Here is a 27,082-nt window from a genome sequence, read left to right as displayed (position 1 = left end):
AAATCCTAGGGTTGTGTGTGAACATCTGGTGCCTTGGGGTAAAACTAAAATTAGCCTCCTGATTTCAAAGAGTTAAGTTGGCCAAATTCACTTCTGATGGCTTCCAGCACAGACTCCTGGCCACATTTCACTCCTTGGGGTCTTCTATTTCCCAAAGTATCTGTGTGCTGCAGAATACTGAGTCCCTCACTCAGACAAAACTTTCCTGCAAAGGCCAAACTAGAAGGAATTAGGAATGCAAATGAATTCAAACTCCTGACCAGGGTTAGCAAAATTTTTCTTAAAGGGCCAGATGGTAAATAGATTAGGCTGTCTGGGCCACAGAGATTGTCACCACTACTCAACGCTGCCACTGTAGCATGAAAGCAGCCACAGATAATACATGAATGAGCATGACTATGTTCCAATAAATCTTTATTTATAAAAACAAGCACTGGGTCCATAAGTTGTAGTCTATCTCTGAACTAGGTTTTGCAGCATATTGTGCTCCTTAATACAAGGTTCCATGGTTAATAAGTTGAGAAAATGTCAGGGAAAACAAAGTGAAACAATTTTCTTGGCTGCAGGACTTCTCAGAGCCTTTACTGTGGCAAGTGGAGGATAAAGTTTAAAGCATTTCCCAAAGTCCTCTGACCATGGAACACCTTTTAACAAAATGCCTATGAACATCTCCCCAAGGCTCCAGAATCATAGTTTAGTAAATGGTATTTTCTTCCATCTGATTTTGGTTAGATTCTGACCTTCTTGCTCGCCTTGAACTATAAATGGGTAACTGCAAATGCTCTCTACTTTCTTTAGAATAACAGTACCTAATAAACAACAAGGATTTACTGTATAGCACAGGGAACTATATTCAATATTTTGTAATAAACTATAATGGAAAGAAGGAAAAATGGATATATACATATATATGTATAACCAAATCACTTTGCTGTACACCTGAAACTAACACAATACTGTAAATCAATTATACTAAAAAAAAAAAAAAAGCATAACTAACCAGCCATCATTTGACTTGTGTTATCTTAATCCTCACAACAATGTTGTGAGTCCTAATATTCCCATTTTAAAGATGGGGAAACGGAGGCTCAGTGAGGTTAATCAGGGTCCCAGAGGGTGAATATCTTATGGGTCTAATCTAATCACAGGAGCCCTTTAAAAGCAGAAGGGGAAGTCAGGGAGATGTGAAGCACATTCTGGCTTGAAGATAGAGGAGGCCACGTGAACAGACCAGAATGTGGTTTCTGGGAGGTGACAGTGACCCCTGGCCAACAGCCAGCAAGAAAACGGGGATCTCAGTCCTACAACCACACAGAACTGAACTCTGCCAACCTGAATAAGCCTGAAAGTCAGTTCTCCTCAAGAACCTCCAGTAGGAGCCCAGCCTAGCTGACACTTTAATTTTGACCTTATGTGACCCTACACAGACAACACGGGCAAGCCCACCTGGCTTTTGACCTACAGAACTGTGAACTAATAAACGGGTGTGTTTTTCAGCCACTGAGTTGGTGGTAATTTGATAGGCAGCAATTGAAAACTAACACGGGTCCATACTATTGTGATCTCATTTTATAGACGAGGAAGTGAAAGCCCGCAGAGGTGAAGGAACCTGCAGGGTGACACAGCTGGTAAATGGCAAAGGGTTTCTCAAACAGGAGTTGAACCCAGGCAGTCTGGCTTTTTACTGTTACGCTGTGTTTTACATATGTATTTGTCTGCAACAATCTCCAACATAGATGGTTAAGTTAAAAAAAAAGCAAGGTGGGAGCTGTGTATAGAATATTACTGTTTGATTACATGCAGATGAACAGGGAGAACATATACATGGGTCTGCTTGTATATGTGCATGGTAGCTATGAAAAGAGTCAAGGATGATATGATTATTTCCCGGGGAGGGGGAAATGCGTGTCTGGGGGCAGGACAGGGAAGAAGACTTTTCACCATATATTGTTTTTGGTGTTTTGACTTCTGAACCCTGTGATTGTATAACGCATTAAAAAAATGAAGTATCCTCAATAATGAGAGGAATGGGGAATACTTGGGAGACATATGAATAGGTGACAAAAACACTCTCAAAAGGGCCCAGTACTGTAGGTAAACTGGTTTGTGGGTATATTAATTTTCTATATTAATTTTCTATATTAATTTTCTAGGGCTGGGGGGCTTATACAACAGAAATTAATTTTCTTACAGTTCTGGAGACTAGCAGTCTGAGAACAGGGTGCAAGTCTCTTCTGGGAGCTGTAAGGGAAGTATCTGCTCCACGCCTCACTCCTTGGCTTACAGATGACTGTTATCTCCCTGTGTCTTTACGTGGTTTTCCCTGTGTGGTGTGACTGTGTCCTAATTTTCTTTTTATAAGGACACCAGTCATATTAGATTAGGTCCCACCCTAATGACTTCACTTTGACTTAATTACCTGTTTAAAGACTCTTTCTCCAAATATAGCCACATTCTGATGCACTACGGGGTTAGGCCTTCAACATATGAATTTTTGCGGGGGACACAATTCAGCCCATAAAACGAACATTTAATCCAGGGTTTCTCAACCTTGGCACTACTGACATTTGGGACTGGGTAATTCTTGGTCTCAGGGGACTGTCCTGTGCACTGTAGGATGTTTAGCAGCATCATTGGTCTCTACCCACTAAATACCAGCATCACCCCCATCCCATTATGACAATCAAAAATGTCTCCAGAAATGGCCAAACATCCCCCTAGTTGAGAACCACTGCTTTAACCCCTTCTAGCCCTGCTGTGTGGGAAGCTGCAGCAAGTACAACTGGCTCTTCCAGAAGTTCTGCACTTTTATACACAGAATGATGTACTGTGAGAACCACAGCTGAGACCTAGCCAACTCAGACCTGCCCTGGTGGAGACCTGCCTCTGCTCAGGAGGGGAGGGGAGAGAGAAAGGAATGACTGACCCCCAGGAGAGAACATGACTCAATCAATGAGAAACCACTTTGAGAGCAAAAGTGCTGGGTTCAGGGCCCAGAAAAGAGGGATTTTAATGGCACAAAAAGCCTCATGAATCCTCTTGGCTCTCACATCCAAGAAAACCACCTTTCTTGCTCTTGTCTGCTTCCCCCTGTACTTAAGAGACGAACCACTGGGGCTGAAAGCTCGTGGAATTGCGTCCTGTGGAAACCTCTCATCCAGGGGCTGGCTGTGCAGGCTGCACTAGGGGTCAGCTAAGATGATTTCAGACATGGGAAGGGCTTCCTCCTTCCCGTTCTTATGGGAAAAGACAGGAAGTTGGTCACATGCTGTGTTTTTTGGAGAAATAGGTCAGCTAAACGTTTCCTTGTTTCTGATACAGCTAGTCCTAGTATCCACTCAGCAACTGGATACCCAGCCTTCTACCTTCTGATAACCTTAATGGGATAAAAACAACCATTTAAGAGATGAGGAAGCCAAGGGCTCCAAAGAGTGAGGTCACCTGTCCAAGGTCACATAGGTAGTAAGTCCAAGAACCAGGATTTGAACCCAGTTTTGCTGACTCAAGGCCAGTTTTCTTCCTGCTGTGCAGTGTTTACTCATGACACACCCGCTACTGAGAGTTTTTAGAGAAGTACCCGCTTTTATATTTCTCCATCTGAAAAATGGGCAGAATGGCAGCTGCCTGCTACCTATGCTAGTGAGAGGTTGAACGAACCCTGCCCTAAGAATGTTCTAGAACAATGCTGTCCACTGGAATGTTCTACATCTGCTTTGCTCAACACTGTGGCTATCGAGCAGTGCAACTGAGAGACTGAATTTTAAATTTAATTAATTTAAATGTAAATAGTCACCTGTGGCTTGTGGCTGTCATACTGGACAGTGCATTTCTAGAATCGTAAGCCAAGAGGATTTCATTTTAACAAAAGGAAGGAGCAATGTGGACAAGTCAAGTTTTAAATTATTACTACTATTAATGCTAGGAGTTGGAGTGTCAAGAAAATTTTCCAGGACAAGAAAATTTGCTTTCTTAACTAGGTTCGGGTTAGGTTAAAACAAAAGTTTCACTCAGGGAGTACACGAAGGTGAGGAGGGCGTCTTACTTGTTTTTATATTCTCAGGGCCTAGCATTGCCTTTGTAAGCAAATAAGTCCCAAATAATGTCCACTGGATTGAGGAGAGAAAGGGGATGTGTCTGAGAAGAACTCTACGTGGTGGGGTAGCAGCAGGCCTAGTTTTAACCCCCTAACAAGAAATTTACACGAGGCTCTTCATTCAGCCCGTAATATCCATGTGTCAGGACAGACCTAACGGTCCTTGTTCTCATGAGTCTATACTTGAATAGTGGGGACAGAAAATAAACACAAGACAATCCAATCATTTCAGATACTGGCACACGCGAGGAGGGAAATAAAATGGTGATGGGGTAATGCAAACTGGGGACCACCACTCTGAACAGGGTGGTCAGGGAGGCGACAGAGTCTCAGAGGAAGTGACACTTGAATGATGGGAAGGGGACAGCCTTGGGAACATAGAGAAAAACCTCCCCAGGCGGAGGGAGCGGTAAGTGCGAAGGGCCTGAGAAGGAAGGTGCTGGCTGGTCCAGGGTGAGCCAAGGGAGAGGACAAGTCCTGGGTGATGAGGTTGGAGAAGTGGGTAGGAGCCTGATCAGGCAGGGCCAAGATGTATGAACTGTGTAAGTTATCTGGATTTATGATGACAAGTGGCTGCGCTAGACACCCGGCCAGTGTGATGGTTTGGGACTGAGGTTATAGATCGGTGGCCGTCGTTGTTAACCCACCCCCTTCTTGGCCAGCCAATGAGCATGGCTGTCCTGGGAGGCCCAGGTATGAGAAGATCCCGGACAGACCCTCTGGTGTCCAGAGGCACATGGGAATCAGAGGCTCACTCAGCCTCACACATCAGGGACCGTGGGGCCATCAAGCAAACCCAAATACCAGAAGCCCTTCCAATATAATTATAATATTAAAAACCAACCCACCCTCTCAGTGGACGGCATGGAGGTGCAGGAAAGAGCATCTGTGCTGTGAGCCATTAGGGGTCCCTGACAGATGTGCTCCTCTCCCCCCTCCCCCCACCAGCTGCAAATGAAGACCCGTCCTTTTCTTCTGCCCAGACAAGGATTGATGAGGATTCGGGAGAGCACTCAGACAGGCAAGGAAAGGCTGTGAACCTTTTCCAAGCCTGCAATTTATCTTGAGGAGACTATTCACATCACTTTTTACAGGCTGGATTATGCTCTGACCTGGCACATTAATCTCGCCGAATAAAATAATAATAATCAGAAAAAGGGAGCTGGACAGTTGCCAGGGAGGCATTAATAACTGTCGCCCACACCTCGGAGGTGCAGGGAAGGGGTGCCACCTCCCATCCCCGCCCCCTGGCCCCCAGTGGTGCCCGTCGAAAGGGAAGGAAGTGAGGTAGCCATTGCCTGAACTTGGGGGAATTTTATAGAGATTGTGTACGGGGACATCGCTCCTCAGTCAACTCTGAGGAATTTTCCAAGCACATCCAGAGAACTTCTGTGGGAGGGAGTGTGGTCTAGTAACTCCCTCCCAGAGCAGGGGTTCTGGAATCAGACTGCCTGAGTTCAAATCCCCACTCAGCCACTCATACACTGTGTGACCTTGGGCTACTTCTTAACCTCTCACTGCGTTTGTGTTTTCCTCTGGAAAACAGGGATAAAACCAGCAACTGCTGGGAGTGTAAAATGGTGTAGCTGCCGTGGGAAACAGTTTGGTGGTTCCTCAAAAAGTTAAACGTAGAATTACCATATGACCCAGCCATTCCACTCCTAAGTATTTACCCAGAAAAACTGTGTTCAAACAGATACTTCTACACAAATGTTCAAAGCACTGCTATTCCCAATAGCTAAAAAGTGGAAGCAATCCAAATGTCCATCAATGGGTGAATGGATAAACAAAGGGTGGTCTATCCACACAATGGAATATTATTCAGCCATTAAAATGGAACGAAGTGCTGATTTCTGCTACAATGTGGATAAATCTTGAAAATATGATGCTAAGTGAAATAAGCCAGACACAAAAGGTCACATAACGTATGATTCCATTTATATGAAATGCCCAGAATAGGTAAATCCACAGAGGTAGAAAGCAGATTGGTGGTGGCCAGAGGGAAGGGGGAGTGACTGAATGGGTCCGGGGTTTCCTTTTGGGGTGATGAAAATCTCTTAGGACTAGATAGAGGTGATGGTTGCACAGCATCATAAATGTACTGAATGGCACTGAATTGTATACTTTAAAATGATTGCTGGGACTTCCCTGGTGCTCCGGTGGAAGACTCCACGCTCCCAATGCTGGAGGCCCGGGTTTCACCCCGGTCAGGGAGCTAAGATCCCACATACCACACCTAAGCCCGTGCACCACAACTAGAGAAGCTCACAGGCCACAATAAAGACCCAGCACAGCCTAAATAAATAAACAAACAGACAAATAAATAAATAAATGTCAGTTCTTGAAGACCCATCGAAGCCAAAATAAACAAATAAATGTCAGTTCTAATTTATAAAAATAAAATAAAATAAAATAAAATAAAATGATTGCTGGTTAATTTGATGTTATGTGAATTTTACCTCAATTTTTAAAAAACCCACAAAACAACAGCACTTGCCTTGTGAGACAGATGTCAGAGGGAAAAGGGTTAGAGCAGGGCCTGGCCCACGTGAAGGGCTGACTCCACATCAGCTGTTCCTATTGCCATCAGCGTTGTTACTCTGAGGTTTGCAATCTCTGGCAGGTTATTTAACTCAGTTTCCGCTCTGTGCAGAGAGATATCAACAGTATCTACCTCCCAGGATTGCTAAGATTAAACAAGACGATGTCTTCAGTAGACTATAAACTCCATGAGTATGTAGATTTTTGTCTCCTTTGTACTTTGATACTGATGTATCCCTGTGCCTAGAATAGTGCCTGGCACACCTCTGGCATTTAGTAACTATTTCTTGAACAAATGGCAGTGCTTAACACACTGCCTGACTCCTGGTAACTGTTCGGCAAGGTTTACTTGCATTTATTACTATTGGTCTGGTTGCTGCATTTCTTTGAAGGTTTGCTGCATGTTCCTTTCTAGCACAGGGAAGTGAGTACTACTTTGCCTTGTAGATTTTGGTGTCTTCATGACAGAGGTATCTGGACACCTACCATATATGAGAGGTTTGAGCTGAGCTGACAATGGAGTCTAAGCTCTCACTGAGGTTACAAGAGGAGGTGATGAGAGTTAGTGTAGCTGTCTAGACTATCAACTCATCCACTCACCCGTCCATCTACCAACCTGTCTGTCCATCCTTCTAAACATCCATCCATCCATCCATCCAAGTACCCATCCATCATCTATCTAAATATCCATCCATCCATCTCCCATCCATCTATCCACACAATCACTGGACTATCCATCTGTCCACATATCCACCAACTTTCCCATCTAGCCATCCAATGCATCCATCTACCTATATATCCATTCACCCATCCATCTACCCACCCAAACATATATACATACATACAAAGAATGCTTCCGAGTGCACATCAGATGCTGGTGATCCATCAACAAAGAAACCAGATGCATTCATTTCCTGCTGTCACAGAGGTTACAGTCGAGCAGAGCAGGCAGACAATTAAACAAGCAATTACACTCAGGGTGGTGAGTGCTAGAACAGGGGAAGTACAGGATGCTGTGAGAGTCCCCAGTAGGGGCACCATGCCTCACCTGAAGGGGCAGGGGAGGTTTCTAAGAGGCTGTGATCTGCAGGAGGAGCAGGAGGTGGTTAAGACACAAGAAAGGAAAAGGGTCTTTGAGGTAGAAGGGCAGCACACAGCTGACTCTGGAAGCTGTAAGGGTTAGTTACTCAGTCTCAGTTTTCTCATCTGGAAAATGGGGATAGAACATCTACCGCATGTCAGATTGGCACTAGTTGGTGTATGGAAGGAAATGAAAGAGGAAGGGTCTGGCTGAAGCACAGGGAACAGAGGGAAGAGGGGCAGGAGAGAGTGAGAGGAAGACTAAGGATGCTGGATAGGCAGGTGGGCTGCAAAGCCTCACCTGCTTCCTCTCCAGGCAATGACAACCCACCCCTCATTTCACCCACATACATAAAGTCTTTTTATGTTTGCAGCATCTCAAACGGGGTTTTGTAAACATCTCAACTTTCTAAGGGAAGAAACATGTTCAGGCACATGTAGTGACTCACCCAAGGCCCCGTGGCTGGAAAGTGGCAGGGTCAGGAATGGCCCAGGAATTCCGACATCCATTCAGTGCTGGGCAGATGATCTCCTGACGTGGCCATGGCCTTGGGAGTTGGAAGATGTGAATTCTGATTCTATAACTGACCAGCTGGGTGTTTTTTGGACAAAATATCTCACCCCTCTTTCAGCCACAGTACAGGGTACGTGAAAAAATGGCCACCCAAAGATACCAGGTCCCAAACCCTGGAAGCTGTGAATGTGACCTCATCTGGAAAAAGGGTATTTGAAGACACAATTAAGTTAAGGCTCTTGGCACGGGGAGCGTATCCTGGATTGTCTGGCTGGGGCCCAAATGCAGTCACATGTATCTGTATGAGACAGATAGAAGGAGATGTCATACACAGCAGAGGCCAGGTGACCGCAGAGGCAGACTGGAGTGATTCTGCCATGAGCTAAGGAATGCTGCCAGCTACCAGAAGCTGGAAGACGCAAGGAAGGATCCTCCCCTAACATCCAGCACCGCCCCCCCCCCCCCACCTCTGACACCTAGATTTCGTTTCAGTGACACTGATTTTGGACTTCTGACCTCCAGGACTGTGAGAGAACAAATTTCTATTGTTTTCAGCCCCAGGCATGTGGTTATTTATTATAGCAGCCACAGGAAATGAATACAGTGGGCCCTCTGTATCTGCAGGTTCCGTCTGTGGATTCAACCAATCTCACATAGAAAATCCGAGGATGCGGAACCGCAGATGTGGAGGAGCAAATGGAAGGGACTTGAGCGGCCACGGATTTTGGTATCCGAGGAAGATCTTGGAACCAATCCCTCGCAGATACTGAGGGATGACTGTACTCAGCTTTTCATCTAGAAAGTGGTGATAATAATCTCTCTCTCACTCAGAGGGGTGTTGAGAGCCTTATATGAGTCAAGACATGGGAAAGAATCTAGCAAGAACCAGGATGCGCTAGGCAATGAGTAACCATTCTCTATCTGCTTTCCTTATCTTTCTCCCATACCCACTGTGAGGTACAGCTTGGGCCCCGAAGCTGAAGCCCTGGGCTGGAGTCCCAACTCTACCACTTAATAGCTGTCTGCCTGCTCAACCTTCCGTCTCCTCCTCATGAATGACAGGCACTGTACCTCCCTGAGAGGAACAGCAAGAGGCTACATAAGGTAGTGCATACATGAAGTGCTTAGTACAGTCTCAGGTTCACAGTCGGTGCTCAATAACTGTGAGCCATTATTATTCCAGGCAGTCAGTGCAGAGCCAGCTTCCTCACATGCCTGGATTCATGTCTCCTGCCTTCAACGAAGTGCCACAACTGCTATGAAGGAAGAGGTTCAGGGCATCTAGAACCCAAGGGGCACTGAACCCAAGGAGGGGGTCATGGGAACCCTGATTTGTAGCCGGTTGGTCAGAAGTACAGGTGCCAACTTGGGGCTGGTGACTGGCATCTGAAGTGACAGGGGCAGTCTTGCGGGACTGAGACCTTATCCTGTGGGATCTGACACTATCTCGAGGTGGACAGTGTCAGAACTGTGTTAAACTGAAGGATACCCAGCCGGTGTCAGAGAATTACATGATGTGTGGAAAACCCACACATCTGGTGTCGGAGGTATTGAGTGTGTGTGTGTACAGAAGAAACACAGGAGTGTGTTTTTCCTATACACCTGGCCAGTGATTTGATCAGTTGTCACTCAAGACAGATGGTCAATTCCAACCTGCTCTTCTGCCGACCAATGCCTGGGACAAATTCTGAGCTTTCTGACCTAACCGTGACGTCTTTTCCTCACACTGCTCAGTCCTCTGAATTACAATGATTATCCCCCAAGACCTCTTCATCCCAACACCTCCTGCAGGCCTCTCCCTAAGGTACACTCCAAAGAATCACTGCCACCAGTCTGCTTCCTGTGTCCATGGCAGGCGTCATTCATGGATCACAGAGTCCTTTTCTTCGGAGCCTCGGTACCCTCTATATAACGTGCCCCAGAAGCCACAAAGAGTCAAAAACCTTTGAGAGCCATCCTTCCCTGGGAGAAGCAGGACCCAGGGCATGTCAATGTGCTTTTTTTCCTTCCTTGGGTGAAATTTAGATGAAAATTGCATCAAGGCCAGCTCTGAACAACAAAACTTAGTAAATGCACTTGGAGAGCAGAGGCGTGACAAGAAGGTGGTGACAATAAAGAATGATGCTCAGCTTCAAGGGATGACAAGAGGTGGGAGACAGGATCTACTAGCTCAGGCTCTGTTCATTTGATGCACTGACATTAGCTCTGCCCAAGTCCAACCTTTCCTTCTCCAGAAGGCATCCTGAAACCCCTGCATGATTGGCGTGATGGGCCTACCTTGGACTTGACGGCCAGGATGATCTTGGGCAGGGCCACGACAAGGCACTTGAGGGCGATGGTGATGTACTTGAGCACAAAGTCTGCGATGCCCACGATCCACAGCAAGTCAAAGAAGTCCAGCGTCTCCAGGTTGGGCTTCAGGAATATGAGGCTGGGGGAGGAGTCAGAGAGTCAGGATGCTCACTTAGGGTCACTGGCCCTTAGGGGCCCTTCTACTCATTCTAGGAGCCTTGTAAATATTACCTGTAGAAAGAGCACTAAGCTGGGAGTCAGATATCTGTGCCCTGTTCCTGAATCTGCTATTAACTTGCTGTGTGACCTCAGGTGGGTATCTTAACCTCTCTGAGCCTCAGTTCCCCTGAGAGTTAAATGATGAGACTGGCCTAGAGCATCATTAGTTAAGGTCCCCTCCAGTTTTATGGGCCACAAAAGGCTTCACAAGAGGAAACAAAAGGAAGGAAGGAAGGCCGACCAATAACATGAAGGAGGGAGAGAGAGAGAAGGAGGGAGGAGGGATTTGATGTGCAGACGCTGTGCTAAGCAATTTACTCACTGTATCTCATTGTCCTGCAGAGTGAGCACTGCTCATCCCCACTTTATAAATGAGGCCCTGAAGCTTGGAGATGTGAAGTTAAGTTGCCCAAGGTCACACTGCATGATAAGCATATGGGCATCAGTATCAGACAGACTTGAATTTGAATCCAGGCCTCTCCATTACTGGACCCTAGGCAGATAATGTTCTCTCTGTAAGCCTCAGTGTTCTCATCAATAAAATGGGAATCGGTCCCTCCCTCAGTGTTACTGGTGGGATTCAATGAGATAATAGGTATACTACTGACTCTGTCATGCAGCAGTGATAATGATAACAACATCTCTACGGGGCAGGCACTGTTATCTACCCATTTTGCAGATGAGAAAAAAGAGGCACAGAAAGGTAAATGAACATGCACAAGGTCCTACAAATATGATGGAACGGTGGTGGATTCGAACCCAGGTGTCCCGGCTACAGCTACTGCTCTCAGTCCTTATTCCACAGCAGTACTACTCGGAGTGTGTAAACCCATTTTACCCATCCGTGACCAGGTGAGTCACACTCAATTTCTGTACTTCCCTCACTGGGGACAGACAACAAGTCATTCTCGAATTGGCACTGATCCATAGACCACATGCTGAGTAGCACTGCTCTCCATCACCTCTGTGGATGATGATGTTAATCATATTAATAATATCTTGGCTTTCTACAGCATGCTGGCCCTAGTCCACATGCTTTACATGTCTCAAGTCATTTCATCTTCCCAAAGGCTCTATGGGGTAGGCACTATGATTATCGCATCTTGAGCTGGGGAATCTGGAGCGCTTCGACGTGGAGTCACCGCCCACGGCATCTCAGCTAGAATGTGGAGCTAGGATTGGAACCAGCACCCAAACTGTGCTGGTCCCCTCGCTTTTCCTCCCGCCAGATTAGAGGCTCCAAGCAAAGGCCACTCCGAGTCCTGCCTGTCCACCAAAAAGCAGGGGACAGTGCACACAGCCCAGAGTGAACGCTTTCTAAACGCTTCCCACATACTCTGCTGGGCTGGTGGAAAACGGTGCAGACTGAGGCCCCCTGAGGAGAGCATCCTAGGAATGAACTGGTCTGTTTTTGTACTTTTATTTTTAAAAGTCAATTTCTATTTTGAAGAGCGAGAGTAGGGTTAAATCAATGAAAATAATCTATTTTTGCAATCTCTCATGATACCTTTGGTGTCCTTCCACATCTGAGCCCTGTCTCTGTGGGATGCCTCGTCTGCAAGTCTGAGTGGCATCCGAGTTACAATATGGGGAGAGGCTGGCAGCCCTGAGCTCCCCTTTTTGTCTCTGCTCTTGTCCCTTCCTGGGCACAACCCAGGCTGGCTGGTTGACTTCCATGCCCTGCTTCTCTATTATGCATCTGCGATCGCAAAAGAAATGAAGATCTGCCCTCCACTTTCCATTTGATCTCAGAGACACCGATCTGTTAAATTCACCCACGTAGGTTTTAGTTCATTGTCTTAGAGTTTTTTCTGTTTTGGCTTTTGGAGCCAGAAAGATGCCCAAGTGTTTTTCCGCAGATTGATCGCTAAGTCCACTTATTTCTAACGTACACTATGAACTGTAATGGATGGATACATTTTATTGTCAGTTTTCTGCCCCATTAGCCATCACCCCCAATAGACAAAGTAATTTATCATAAAAGAATAATATTATGATATGATTATGACATATCAAATGTTTCACAGTTTGCCCAGTACTTTTCACATATTATTAACATTTGGCCTCTCTGATAATTAGCCTGTGGGTGGGTAATGACCTTCAGGTGGGTAAGGCAGAAATTAACTTGCTCTCGGTTTCACTAATGCAGAAACTAGGCGAGGTTCGAAGAGGTTCCACTGTTTGCCGAAGGGCACAAAGCTGGTACGTGGCAAGACTAAGCACCTCTGACACTGGTCATCAGACTTCAAATCCTGGGATGATTCAAAGTCTCTGTTACCTACTGGGACTAAGGCTTATTAGAAAGGGTTTCATTAAGTCAAAGTTTCCTCACCTGTAAAACAGGGACAGCAATACCCTGCTGAGTGGGAGGGCAAAATAAGATAATGGCTATTGGTAGCATTTACAAACCCACTCTAGACCACTGACATCAGTAAGGAAGGAGGCTCAGCTCTGCTGCTTTTCTCCGAGTCACTCTCTTTCTCTTTGTGCGCTGCCGGTTTGACTCAGCACTGGTTTGACGAGGGCACAGAGGTCTGAGCCGTGAATGTGATCATGCCCAGAGAATGGCATGAGCTGGAAATTCCTCCAAGGTTCTGGGAGACTCCATCTCCTTTATCCTCCACCAGGACCTTGATCTTCTGGGCCAGGCAACTAATGCAGTGTGCGGGAGGCACGCTGATGCCTTGGAACTAACTTCCCAAATTGCTTTCATGCAACTTCGGGTGGCCCCAGAAAGTGGTGAAACGGGTCACTCCTCAAAGTCCATTTTTAAAACAGATGGGCATGATCTGAAAGCTTGGCTTGAGTTTCAACCCTGTGCCAGAGACCATTACTGGCCAGTCCTCGCCCCCCACGCACTATGTGGCTACTAGAAAATGCAAAATTACACATGTGGCTTGCATTATATTTCTATAAAGAATTATGCTCTAGGCACGTGTATATGACAACAGGGTGGGATGTGAAAGTTACAACATGACCTAGAGCTACTGCATTGTTCTCAAATGAAGGGGCTGTGGGTCCTGAGTCCAACAAAGCCCCCCACTTTCTCACTGGGGGTCAGACTCCCCTGCTCACCTGTTATACAGCTGCTGGGAACTGAACGTGTAGAGCACATACAGGGTGTTCCCCGCCAGAAAGGCTAAGATCCACAAAATGACCAGCACCGACCTCTTCTCCTAGAGACAAAGCAAGAGATCTGTGGAGATGCTGAAACGCCAAAGATGCACCTGGCAGGATATTCCAGAATGTTCCCCGACAAAGGGAAAATTTTCCCTTTCTCAAAGGTTTGGAGGAAGCGGGGCTAATGGTGAAAGGAAGGGTGTTGGCATCTTTCCATCCCACTGGAACCTAAGGGGTGGTTACAGAGAAGGTAACAGAAATGTGTGAACCTGCTTGTAGAACAATCCAGAGAGTCAGGAGGGCACCATGGTTAGCAAATCAGACTCTGGAGCTGGGTGGCCTGGGTTCAAATCCTTGGTCTATTATCTGGAGGCTGTCCAACCCTGGGCAATTACTTAAACTCTCTACATTTCTCTGTAAAATGGGTATACACTGTATCTCTCTTCTAGAGTCTGAGAATTAATGTACATGAACTGCTTAGAACAGTACCTGGCATGTAAGAAATGTTAGTTTACATATACTGTTAGGAACTGAGGCACAGAGAAACTAAGTAACTCTGGCTCAAGGGCACATGTTTTAAGCTCCAGTGTCCTCATTAAAAAATGAGGTTTGGGGACTTCCTGGTGGTGCAGTGGTTAAGAATCCGCCTGCCAATGCAGGGGACATGGGTTTGAGCCCTGGTCCGGGAAGACCCCACATGCTGTGGAGCAGCTAAGCCTGTGTGCCACAACTACTGAAGCCCATGTGCCAGAGCCCGTGCTCCACAACGAGAAGCCACTGCAATGAGAAGCCCGCGCACCGCAACGAAGAGTAGCCCCCGCTCGCCACAACTAGAGAAAGCCCGTGTGCAGCAACGAAGACCCAACGCAGCCAAAAATAAATAAATAAAAATTTTTTTTTAGATCAGGTTTTGTTAAGGATTAAGTAAACTTGATAAATGTAAACATTCAGTCTGGTACAGGCTCACATTTCAGGCTCACTAAACGGTAGGACTTGTTGTTCTGACTTTACAACCCAGCAGTAGATTCAGATCGACAGGTTGGAAACTTCTGTTCTAACTTTTTCCGGCATGGACCTTTGGGCTACTGCCCTGGACTGACCATTCAACATAGGGCCACATTTATAGGATTAAATTCAAACTCATACACATGGATGTCAAAGCCCTTTGCAACCTAGCCCCGTTTCTCTTTCTCCAGCCTTGTTTCTGATTAGTCCCCAGGAAGACAAGCTGGGAAACCTTCTCAGTTGGCTGTTTCTCAGTAGTCTCTCAGCCTGACAGCAACCTAAGGAAATTTCTAGACGAGGCGTAGAGCAGGGCATTCCTGCCTGTGTACCCTGGGATACATAATCAGACCCCCGTGCTGCTGACAAGCTGAAAAGCTTGTCTTTTCCTGGACCAGGGAGGCTGCATTGCTGGAATAAGATGAGGTCATAACTTTCCCAGTGTAACCTTCCCTGTGGTTTCGGTAAATGCTCCACTGTCTCCAGACACAGCTCAGTGCTCGACACGCTGTTACAACACACATTTCCATAGTGCAGACAAAATAAATGCATCTCCATCCACCCATTATTCCAGGAGGGGTCAAGGTTAACGGCCTGAGAAACCACCTCCAACCAACCAACTGCTCTTATCAATGTGATTAATCCACTCGGCAGCCCTTTTTATGCCAATAAATAATAGATTCCAGTTTAATCCCCTGTAAATCCAAACCAAAAGTGGAAGAGAAAGGGAATTAGCAATGCTCCGAGAAGCCAGACTCTGAAGGACAAATGGGGTACCTCTCCAGTAGTAAGTTGAGATTCCTAAACTTACTAAGAGTCATGCAGACTCTCTTCCACTGAAATATACACAGACAGGCAAATCATCACCTGTGTCTTCATAGGGTTCAAAGACCCCCAGAAGCCTGTTCATGGATACAGGCATCCCCTTGCCCCTAAAATTCAAGTCAAGGCACCACGCGGATGTTGCTGCATCTGAGAAAGAGCCACAGCCCCGATAGTCTCCACTATGACATTGAACCTGCTGTTCTAATAGCAGCAGAAAGGGGTCTGCACGAAGAAGATGAGACTAAGGGTCAAGAAGAACCTCTGGCTCCATGCCCAACTCCAGACTTCAATGTGCTCATGTATCAAATAAAGACTGAGCTGGCATCTGTGCCTCATGGACGCCTAGGTGCTTCTGAGAAAGCAGATGACCCCAGAGCAAGGTCAGAGAGGAAGGTGGCTATTATAGGATCACATGTGCAGCAGAAAACAGGCTTGTTAAAAATAGCTCAATTAAGTTGTTCCTATGAGCCAGGCACTGCACTAAACACCTTCCATGCACCATCTCATTTAATCCTCTCGATGGGTGTATGAAGTTGGTGTGGCAGTTCCTTTTCCAGAGGTGGCACCTGAGGCTGTGATCAGTGAGGTAACCCATCCAAGGGCTTGCAGGAGGGTGGAGGAGCTGGAATTTGAATCTGGGGGGTAGTACAGGCTCTGGGCTCAATGCCTGGGTTCATATCCTGATGCCACCCTTCACGCTGGCTGTGTGGCCTTAGGCAAGAAACTTATGTCTTAGCCAAGAAATTCTGGGCCACTATTTCCTCACTGGGAAAATGAGTTCAGAATGATTTTGCCTCCCTCCCAGGTTGCTGGGATGAAACTGCAAGAGGAGCTGTGTAATGGGTCCAGCACCGTGCTGGACATGGTTAGTGCTCGGCAGATACCAGAGGGCATTCGGGATGACGGTGGTGAAGCCGTACGGCCACCCAGCAGTGCCCGTGGGGCGGCCTTAACCATGGGCGTGGGTTGGAAGTGAGCTAACTGATTGAATGCCGGGAGGATAAGGGGAATGGGCCAGGGGCACATGGGGAGAGGCTGCTGTTGGAAGGGAGAAGGATGGCACATCCGGGGATCTGCCCAGGGTGGGAGGCAGAAGAATGGCCTCCCAAAGGTGTTCCTGTCCTAATCCCTGCAACCTGTGAATATGTTAGGTTACACGGCAAAGGGCAATAAAGGTTGCAGGTGGAATTAAGTTTGCTAATCAGCTGACCCTGTGTGAGGGACAGTCTCCTGGATTATCCAGGAGGGTCCAATGTAATCACAAGGGTCCGTAAAAGTGGAAGAGGGAGACAGAAGAGGAGAGTCAGAGGGAGATGTGTCTATGGAGGGATGGTCACAGAGATACAACGTTGCTGGCTCGAAGAAGGAGGAAGGGGCCATGAGCCAATGAATGTGGGTGACTTCTAGAACCTGGAAAAGGCGAGGAAAGAGACTGTCCTCTGAACCCTTCAGAAGGAACACAGTCCTGTTGACACTCTGATCTTAGGCTAGAGGGACCCACTTCAGGCTTTGATCTACAGAACTGTGAGTAATCCCTTTGTGTTGTTTTAAGCCACCGAGTTTGTGGTCATTTGTTACAGCAGCCCCAGGACAGTAATTTACCAGGTGACTCACCTTTAGAGAGACCTGCTCCCGGAGCGTGGAGTTGGCATAGGCGAAGGTGCTGGCCATCCCGATGCACACAGCAATGCCTGCAGGACAGAGGAGGGGCCGAGACCACCCACTTAGACTCGTCAGACCTGGCCCGGGCTTACTATGGACAATCCCTGGTCCCCTCGGGGTTGACATGCTAACCACAGAGGAGAGAGAAAAATCCCATTTCTGGGGCATTTGGGCTGCCATGTATATCACTGGGAACCCCAAGCCACTATGAGAAGAGGCCTCTGACTTAGGGATGGGATTGAGGCCCGCCACTGTGGGCGTATTTTATAGAACCAGTTAGAAGCATGGGCTGTGCAGTCTGGTAAGACCTGTGTTCAAATCTCGGCTTGGACTAATCACTGCACCTCTCTGAGCCCCAGTTTCCTCCTCTGTAAAACAGACAGAATAATAACAGTACTTAACTCAAGGAGGGATACTGCTTACAGTGTACAATCTCTAGAAGTTAGTAAGTGGTGCCTATTATTATTTCTACTTCCAAAAAGAATCTGAGGCGTGTTATTTGTAATAAAAGCATATGTAGGGTTTCCCTGGTGGCGCGGTGGTTGAGAGTCCGCCTGCTGATGCAGGGTACACGGGTTCGTGCCCCGGCCCAGGAAGATCCCACATGCCGCGGAGTGGCTGGGCCCGTGAGCCATAGCTGCTGAGCCTGCGCGTCCAGAGCCTGTGCTCCGCAACGGGAGAGGTCACAACAGTGAGAGGCCCGCGTACCGCAACAAAACAAAACAAAACAAAACAAAAAACAAAACAAAACAAACAAAAAAAGCATATGTAGAAAAAGACCACAACACCATAAGAAATTGAAGTTTCATGTTAAAGGGGAAAGAATTCCTAGCTGACAGGAAAACATGACCCTTGCAGAGTAGGGAAAAAGAACTGAATTTTATTCCACAATTTAGCAAGCTACTATCTTGGAATTCTCCCTAAATAGGGATTTTCGAATCCTACTTTTTGTTCCCTGTGGAAAGGATTCTGCTTTCACATGACATGCACAGTTCCCAAGCTTGGAGTTCACTTTTACTTTTTAAATAGTACGTGTATTCCAGGCATTCTTCCAGATCTTCTTTGTAAAAGATGTGTTTCTTCATTAAAAACATATAAAATCAAAACCAGTAACCCCACAATCTCTTCTTGTACTATTCTCTTTGATCAAACAAAAAAACCTGCCAACTGAGAAACAAAATGACCAAACTTGAGAATAAAAATTAGTGGTGAGTTTGCTGGAATTCAGGGTAAGGGAGAACACACCAGGTTCCATTTCTAGGAATAAAAAGGGAGGGGCTGACATGGTAGCACCCCAAAAAGGAAGAAGTGATCTGAGTCAGCTGGAACCCACCAGAAAGGGGCAAATGAGACACAAACGATGGCCTAAACTCCTCTAGATATTTCTTGTGGGATGTAATAAGCCATGAGACAGTAATTAGTACCGTAATTTCTACCATAAGAGAAAAACAATAGCCTAAACTCTCCAGGACACAGCAACATCATGATCTAATAACAGTACGTAACAGATAATAACAACAGTGGACCAGAAGCCACATTTATTGACTGTTAAGTGTGTGTCAGGTACCAGGCTAAGCACTTTATGAATCATTATCTTACTTCCTAATAATAATATTAGGTAGTATTTACTGAGCACTTGCTATGTGCAGGGTTCTATGTTAGGTATCTTACATGTATTAATAATGAATATAATAAAAATAATAATCTACACTTGCATAGCACTTACTCTCTGCCAGGCACTGTCCTAAGTGCTTTACATATGTTTATTCATTTAACCTCACTCAATCTCACGAAGGCAGATGCTGTTCATATACTATAATAGCATCTGTAACATACTATTAGAGTCTATGTATAGCTATAATACATAGGTAATAGTATTTGTAACAGTACATATACTATTTTAACCCCCATTTTTTGGATGATTGGACTGAGGCACAGAGAGGTTAAATAATGTACCCAGCGTCACACAGCTAGGAAGGGGGCAGAGCCCAGGTTCAGACCCAAGCAGTCTGAACTCCTGGGTAGTACACTCTATTCCTTCACATCACCCAACCAGCTGTGGGAGTTTCTACCACAACCCCGCTGGAGAGATGACGAATCTGAGACTCAAAGAATATGAGTGGCTTGCCCCAAGTCACACAGCTAGTCGGCCAGGATTTGAACCCAGGTCTGACTCAGAATCCTGGACTCTTAAGGACTTTGCACCATAAGGACCTCTACTGCCTTCCCTTGGCACTTGGGATGGAGACGCCATCCCCCTACCCAACGGGTGAGGCGGCAGTCTTTGCGCCCTGCATCCCTCCACACTCACCGAGCTTATGTTGGAAGCACACTTTGGCCAGCAGGATGAGGATGAAGGGCAGCCCTTTCTGGAGCCAGCAGATCACGGCCTTCAGCTCGGACAGGGCTGGGGCGGGCGTCCCCGGCTGCTCGTCGCCGGCCTCGTCGGAGTGCGCGCGGTGGTCCCCGCCCACGTGCTGCAGCAGGGAGCCCCCGCGGTGGCCGCCGTGGTGGAAGTGGTGGTGGGGCTGGCGGTGGTGGTAGGCGCCCCCCTCACCGCGGCCCCCACCTTCCTCCCTGGATGTGGGCATCTGGAGAAACACGTCCCCGCCGCCCGCCGCGGCCCCCAGCACCAGGCTGGACGGGAAAGGGGTGGCGGGGAGGCTGCCTGTCGGGAGGCCCGATAAGCCGGAGAAGAGCGCTGGCGGGGAGGCCGCTTCTGCCTTCAGACTCTCAAAGACTCCGCCTTCGTCCACACTCGCCTCAGAGCTGAGCGCTTGACTGCGATTTCTGGGCCAGAAGGGAGGAGAAAGCCGCCACCAAGTCAGGCAGTGGAGGATGGGGGGCAAGGGACCCTATCAGTGATGTTAGGGGCCGAATTGGGGCCCCTGCCCCAGGAAAATCATATGTTGAGACCCTAACCCCCAGTACCTCAGCCTGTGACAGTTTTTGAAGACAGTGCTTTTGCAGAGGTAAGTGAAAATGAGATCATTAGGGCCAGCCTTAATCCAATATGACTGGTGTCCTTATAAGAGGAGGAAATTTGGACACGGGCATGCGGGAGGGAAGACGATGTGAAGACACAGAGAGAAGGCGCCCATCTGTGAGCCAAGAAGAGAGGCCTCAGAAGAAACCAACCCTGCTGATGCCTTGATCTTGGACCTCCAGCCTCCCGAATTGTAGAAAATAAATTTCTGTAGTTTAAGCCACCTAGACTGTGACACCTTGTCACCCTGCAGCCCTAGCAAACTAATATAAGTAATAATAGCAACAGGGTCATAATCTTTACTGAAATTTTACTATGTGCCAGATACTTTTCTAAGTGCTTTCCATCAATTAACTCATTAAATCTTCCTATCAACCCTGTGAACTAGGCACTAATAATACCAACTTACAGATCGAGAAACTGAGGCACAGAACAAAGTAACTTGTCCAGGATCACACAGCTGGTAAGGTATGGAACAGGGAAGAGTCAAACCCAGCAAGGCTACCTCTGGAGCCTGCTTTCTTAACCACTATACTTTACTGAAAAGGGAGCGCAGAGTCCTCTGATTCTAGAATAACCTCAGAAACTCAGGTACCCCTGGTTCTGTAATCTCCAAGTTCAATGATTCCCAGTTCCCAAGAGGATCCACCTTGGTCACAACTGGTATTTGGAGGGCAGCAGAAAGTAATGGGAAGAAGATTTAATTGGAGAAGCCCACATGTGAACCCTAGCTCCACCCTTCCCAGGGGTCTTAACAATCCTACACTCAGTTTTCTCACCTGGAAAATGGGTATAAACACCATTCATGCATAGAATTCCTGGGGATCAAATTTAGAATACCCCTTTCAGTGTACCTCGCACTTAGTAAGTGGGAACTATTATCTCTAATCCCTATGGAAAACCTCCAGGGCTAACTGCCATTTCTAGTTCCAAGCACAGGCCTGTTGTACTGGAATCAGGTAAAGGATGCTGATGCTCTCTCAGAGCCATTGCTGGAGGAGCAGAGAGCCTAGAGTTACCCTTCCGAGAACGGTGAGCCCCAAACTGGGTGCACTTTCCCATGAACACCATGCCCCGGAGTTCTGGATGTCATGTGTCTTCTCTTGGGCTTGTCCTTTTCGAATGCAATCAGTCTACACAACAGGTGGAGCTGATTAGCTCAATGTGCTGTGTCAGTGGGAGGGGCAAAGAGCCACCCTCCCCTCCTTATCTCACCCCAGAGTAGGGTTCCCAAGGAACCTCCACAGACCCCTATGGTACTGTAAATACATCCTGAGTTTACTGAAAGTGAGTGCTGAGTTCCACTCATCCTGTGGACCCCACAACCCAGGGCATACAACCCAGGTGCTTAATAAAAGTATGCTAGTTATCGGGCTTCTCTGGGGGCACAGTGGTTTAGAATCCGCCTGCCAATGCAGGGGACACGGGTTTGAGCCCTGGTCCGGGAAGATCCCACATGCCGCAGAGCAACTAAGCCCACGTGCCACAACTACTGAGCCTGCGCTCTAGAGCCCACGAGCCACAACTACTGAAGCCTGTGTGCCACAACTACTGAAGCCTGCGTGCCACAACTACTGAAGCCTGTGCGCCTAGAGCCTGTGCTCCACAACAAGAGAAGCCACCGCAATGAGAAGCCCGCACACGGCAACAAAGAGTAGCCCCCGCACCGCAACGAACAGTAGCCCCTGCTCTCCGCACCTAAGGAAACCCTGCACGCAGCAACGAAGACGCAACGCAGCCATAAATAAATAAATTAATAATAATAATAAAAAAAGTATGCTAGTTACCATCCAGGCACAAAATGGCCCCAGAGGGAGGCTGCAGGGGAGGTTTTACACTGCTTTCGCACTTGATCTTCTGTAATCTATTCTCCACTCAGACAAGGGTGCATTAAAAAAACCAAACAAAACATGTATTCGATTATTTCACTAACCCACTAAAAGGGCTTCCCATTCTAAACTCCTTCCTGCAGTCTCAGATAAACCCTAAAGGTAGGGACTAATATCATTTCCATTTTACAGATAAAGAAGCTGAGGCTTAGAGAGATGAACTTGCCAGATATCTTGGATTATCTTGCCCTGAACTCCAATCTCACCATGTGCCCTTTTCTTACTGCCCAAGGGCTTCCAGGGCCCTTGCCCAGGCCATGCCCTTCATGGGCTGTCCCCCTGCCCCACTCTGTCCCACCTAGGTAACTTACGCTCATCCCTCAGATTCTGGCTAAAAATCTCTCTTGCTTGGTGGAGCCTTCCCTACCGCTTGGACAATGACAGTCTCCTTGCTCTTTGTCCTCACTGCACTCTACCCTCCCCTGCACAGGACTGATCATATTTATTGTTTTACTCCTTACCTGTGACTCTCAACCCTGGGTGTACATTATAATAACTCGAGGGAGCTTTTGAAAAATACAGGTGCCCTGGACCCAATGTTGACCAACTGAATCAAAATCTTTGGGGTTGGGCCTCAGCACCGCTATTTCTTCAGAGCCTTCCGGGTGATTCTAACATGCAGTCAGCACTGAGAACGGCACTTGAGACTGGGCCCTGCTCCGTAAGGTCAAAGACCATGACTATTTGCTCCCCACTGGATTACCACTACCCAGCACAATGCACCTCGTGCATAGAACATGCTCAATATTATTTGAAAGAGTGAATGAATAAGCATGCTAAAGGCTCTGAGAAGGCCTGCAACTGAAAAAATTAACTTTGTTAAACCTAGTGTTTCCCAAACTTATGTGACCATGGAATTATTTTCTTCCATGGAAAACCTATTCAATCTTGTAGAATACCTGTGAAACCCAGCAGGGGAGATGCCGGTCTGGAGAAATCTTGGGGTTGGCTTCGCTGGCCTTACAAACTTGAGGTGGGGGTAAGTTATCATAAACCACCAGGTTTACACCCCAGCAAGGGAGGGAACTTGAAGATGGTTACCCACCCCCCTACCTCCCATGGCCCATCCCTCCTGGCTCCAAAAGCCCAGGAAATGAGTGGTCCTATTCTCTTGGGTTTGGGATAATAATAAAGATAGTATTAATAATGACAACAACCACTAACACCATGGCTATGATCGTCAAGGGGACTTGAGCTTTTTCTGCACTTCAAGAAGCTGAGCTCAGAAAGCAGGAGTCCTGGCAGGTGCCCACAGTGGCCACCCTCTCTCCCCCACCGTCCCACAGGGACCTGGAAAGCCTCCTGTCTGCCTTGAGCTTGCCAGCACTCTGAGTCCACTGGGCTCAGGGGGCCTCCAGTACAACAACCAGGGAAGACTCAACCCACTAAGCACCTTTATATAGCTGGCCTCCCTTCTCTAGGCCTAAACAGGAAAGAATATTCCTTGAGGGGCAGAGGCTGAGCTTCCAACTTAACCACTTAAAGGCTAGAACGTGAGGTAGCCCGGGAGAAGAGTGAATCCACCCAGATAGGAGGCAGATGAAATGTGGTATCTCAAAGCACAGACTTTGCAGGGGTCAAATGGACCAGGGCCTGAATCTCAGTCCTGCCATTTCCTGGCTTTGTGACTTCAGGTAACTTACCCTCTCTGAGCCCCAGTTTCCTCATCGATAAAATGGTGATAAAAACAGTCCTCACTTCCACAGGCTAATGTGAGGGTGACACAAATAAGCACACAATAATACACAGTGGCCATTATTTCTCCAGCATGGTCTCTGTCCTCAAAGCCCTCACCGTTCATTTGAGAGCAAAGAGTAACTCTGTCTTCAGAGGCTGGAAAAGCTCCAACAGCCATGCTTATTAAATGCCGGGTTCCGTGTTTGTGTATCTTCACTCATTCATAAGCAAACCTGAGTTTTGCTATCTGCCATTTATAGATGGGGAAACTGAGGCCTAGAGGTGAAGGTGCTTGCCAAAGGCAGCAAAGGGGGAAGTGGCTGAGCTGGGATTTTGGCCAAGGGTTGTCTGACTTAAGGCCAGTACCCTTCCCTGCAGAACAGGCAGGCTTGATGGAAAACTCAATACTGGACTGGTGGGTACTTTGTGATAGTGCGGCCAATCTCAAGAATTGCAGGGGACTTGAAATGGGCTGCAAGGGAGGAAAAGCTTGGCTGCCTGTTCCTTGGATGTACGGTCCAGCATGGTGAGGGGGTTGTGGCTGGGAGACTGTCACAACCTGAGAACAGGTCCCCATGGTCTGTACTCTCTTTGGCTTAAGTAGATGGAAGTTCTAGCTTATTAGTGTTTTAACTGCATTTTCTTAGATTCTGTACTTGTCTATTTGGCATCTGCACATTATAGGGTCAAACTAATGGCCAAAGTTGTTTACAACTCCCCTGTAAACTCACATCCCTAACCACCTCCAGAGCTCACATCCCTAACCACCTCCTTTATCTAATTCCCATTCTCAGCCAATATTTCCTCTGCCCCAAATCACTCAGGGCCAGGTACAGACAACGAGAGACCACTCCTACAGCCTAGAGTCCACAACATTATTCAAACTAGTCAATCCTAAGTTGTTTCCCCTCCCCTGCCTTACTCTGTGTGGAAAACACAATAAAAGCTGTGACCTATGCTTTCCCTTTGCTCCTTTCTGCCTCCTGGCTGACCCCAGTGCTTCCCCATGTGGCCCTGCGTAGGGTGACATGTCCCCTTATCTTGGAAACTGCAAGTAATAAAAATCTCCTTTCAATGTCATCCGCCTCTCCATGTTGCCACTCAGACACCTCTATAAATTAAAATCCCCTGGGTACAATCATTGATACAATGAGTCAAGTGGATCACTGTTTGCACAGGCTTTGAGAATTACCAAAAGAGCAACAGCAAGCTGTCACGTGTTGAGGATATGAGGCCATTGCCATGCAAAGCAGTGTCCAATCAGATCTCTTCTGCTCTTCTAACGAGTAGCCCTGAGAGGCAGGTATTACTCCATCCAGTTTTGGGTTGCCCTTGACCACCTGAAGCTCAGAGCCTCAGATGGAATGAGGGGATGCCTACCTTTCAGGTGGAACGTTATCCGTGTTGCTGCTGTGGCGTCTCTGCATTTTCCTTAAGACCTAAAAGTCAACACATGCATGAGCCAGAGTCTCCCAATATTCTCAGTGCCTGTCAGATCACCATGGTAACCATAAACAAGTACTACTTGTATCTTACTTCCCTAGAGCTCTCTGACATTTTGCAAACTGTGTTTCAGTCTGTTATGCCATTCAACCCTCAAATCAACACCCTGTCCCATGAAGAAAGTGTCATCAGCCCATTTCATGGATGAGAAGGATGAGACCGGAGGTGGAGGAAGTTCTCATGTCAGAGGAGAAAGAAGTGAACTGTAAAGCAAAGAGGTGCTGGAGGAGGTCAAGTGAGCAGCAGACAGTTAGGAAACATGGATCCTGGACTGATGCCACCCCTAATTTGCTGTGTGACCCTGGACAAATTGGCAACCTCTCTGTGGCCTCAGACTCCCCATAGGTTAAATGGGAGAGGGGTGAAGTGTCCGAACCCAAAGCTTCCTTCCAGCCCTCACATTTAATACAGTGGTAATGAAGATCTGAATTCTCATGGAGACACGTCACCTGGTTCACTGTGAGGAACCACAGGGACTTCAGAACTCCATGTTGACGACACCTGAGGTGGGCATTCAGGTGGGGATGTGACCACTGGATTCCAGAGAAAGCAGGCCTCTCCCTCTTCTTCCTCTCCAAAGGCATGCACGGGTCACAGGAGCTTATCAGAGGCTCCAAACCCTGGATGGAATAGAACACTTAAGTGAATAGTCCATGGGATGCCTTGAACCTGAGAATAAGTCTTAGGGCTTCATAGGTAGTTATAAGCAGATGGTTCTGTTGCCTCCTTGTCCCTTGTTAGCCTTCCATTGATACCTTGTTGGGACTCCTGAGGACCGTTATGATCTGAATGTATTAATATCTTGTCCTATTGTCAAACTCTGAGTCGTGATTGGGGAATACAGAAAATATGTTTAAGGCCCTCCGCAGGCTACCCACTGCAATCAGAATAAAATTCAAGCTCTGTTCCTGGCCTGCAGGCCTCACCTGTTCCCAACCTCATTTGCCTCCACTCTCCTCCAACCACACTGGCCTTTTTGTTTTTCAAACGTGCCAGCTTGTCCCTGCCTCCGGGCCTTTATACTTGCTGTTCCCTCTCCCTAGAATGCTTTTCCTTCTGGCTAGCTCCCTCAGGACAAATGTCACCTCCTTCCAGAGGCCTTCTCCTCTCACCCTCCTGACCCAACATACATTTCCCCGTTTTACCTTCTTCATAGCATTTATCATTTATTTACATGTTTGCATATTCATTTATGGCCTGTCCTCCATTAGAATGCGAATGCCACAAAAGACACGATCGGCCTGCCTGGTTTGCCCTTCTGCTTCCACATCTAGAACGCTGCCTGGCACAGAGTAGCAGTCAACAAGTATTTACTCAATGAGGAAAACATCAATGGGTCTCTCACTTACCTTTTTCTACGTCCCTTGTTCCCTCCCTGACCTCTCACTCTAGAGAAGAAATAAAGGCCAGAGACTTTTCATGAGTTGGTTTAGCTTCCTTGAATATTTGTTTTTGTACCAGGACCAAAGATGGCGCTCTTAGTTCAGGGTGCCATACGGGTTGTTGAGTGACTTCCTGATCCTGACCAGCCTTCTTCAGGGGACAGCACTGGTGTTACCAGGGCCACTGATTAGCGAGACAACCCCCCAGCTAAGCCTCCTTTCTCATTTGGAAAATCAGCCAAAAGATGGGTCAGTAGCACCATCTTCATATATGAAGGAAAGCTCATCCCCTAAATC

At 47.2% G+C, this 27,082-nt stretch overlaps 1 protein-coding gene across 4 annotated transcripts in view; it reads right to left on the bottom strand.

Annotated features, from left to right (window-relative positions):
* The window catches only part of RNFT2 (ring finger protein, transmembrane 2), a 60,341-nt gene that overhangs the window by 32,488 nt on the left and 771 nt on the right, over window positions 1-27,082 (bottom strand). For 2 of the 4 annotated variants that reach the window (XM_049697608.1, XM_033408669.2), the window contains exons 2-7: window positions 25,853-26,023; window positions 25,281-25,339; window positions 19,660-20,138; window positions 17,301-17,377; window positions 13,815-13,915; window positions 10,506-10,659 (exon numbers count right to left, since the gene is read on the bottom strand). In XM_049697608.1, the coding sequence (XP_049553565.1) occupies window positions 10,506-10,659; window positions 13,815-13,915; window positions 17,301-17,377; window positions 19,660-20,138; window positions 25,281-25,339; window positions 25,853-25,987 (1,005 nt within the window). In that variant the 5' untranslated portion in view covers window positions 25,988-26,023. Of the gene's footprint in view, window positions 1-6,024; window positions 8,527-10,505; window positions 10,660-13,814; window positions 13,916-17,300; window positions 17,378-19,659; window positions 20,139-25,280; window positions 25,340-25,852; window positions 26,024-27,082 lie in introns of those variants that run through there. The other 2 variants (XM_049697609.1, XM_012537324.3) reach the window with 2 other exon arrangements.

This window comes from Orcinus orca, chromosome 15 (genome assembly GCF_937001465.1).
Source record: "Orcinus orca chromosome 15, mOrcOrc1.1, whole genome shotgun sequence".
Lineage (NCBI taxonomy): Eukaryota > Metazoa > Chordata > Mammalia > Artiodactyla > Delphinidae > Orcinus > Orcinus orca.
Note: the sequence above shows the minus strand (reverse complement) of the source record. Positions and strands in the feature narration are given on the sequence as shown.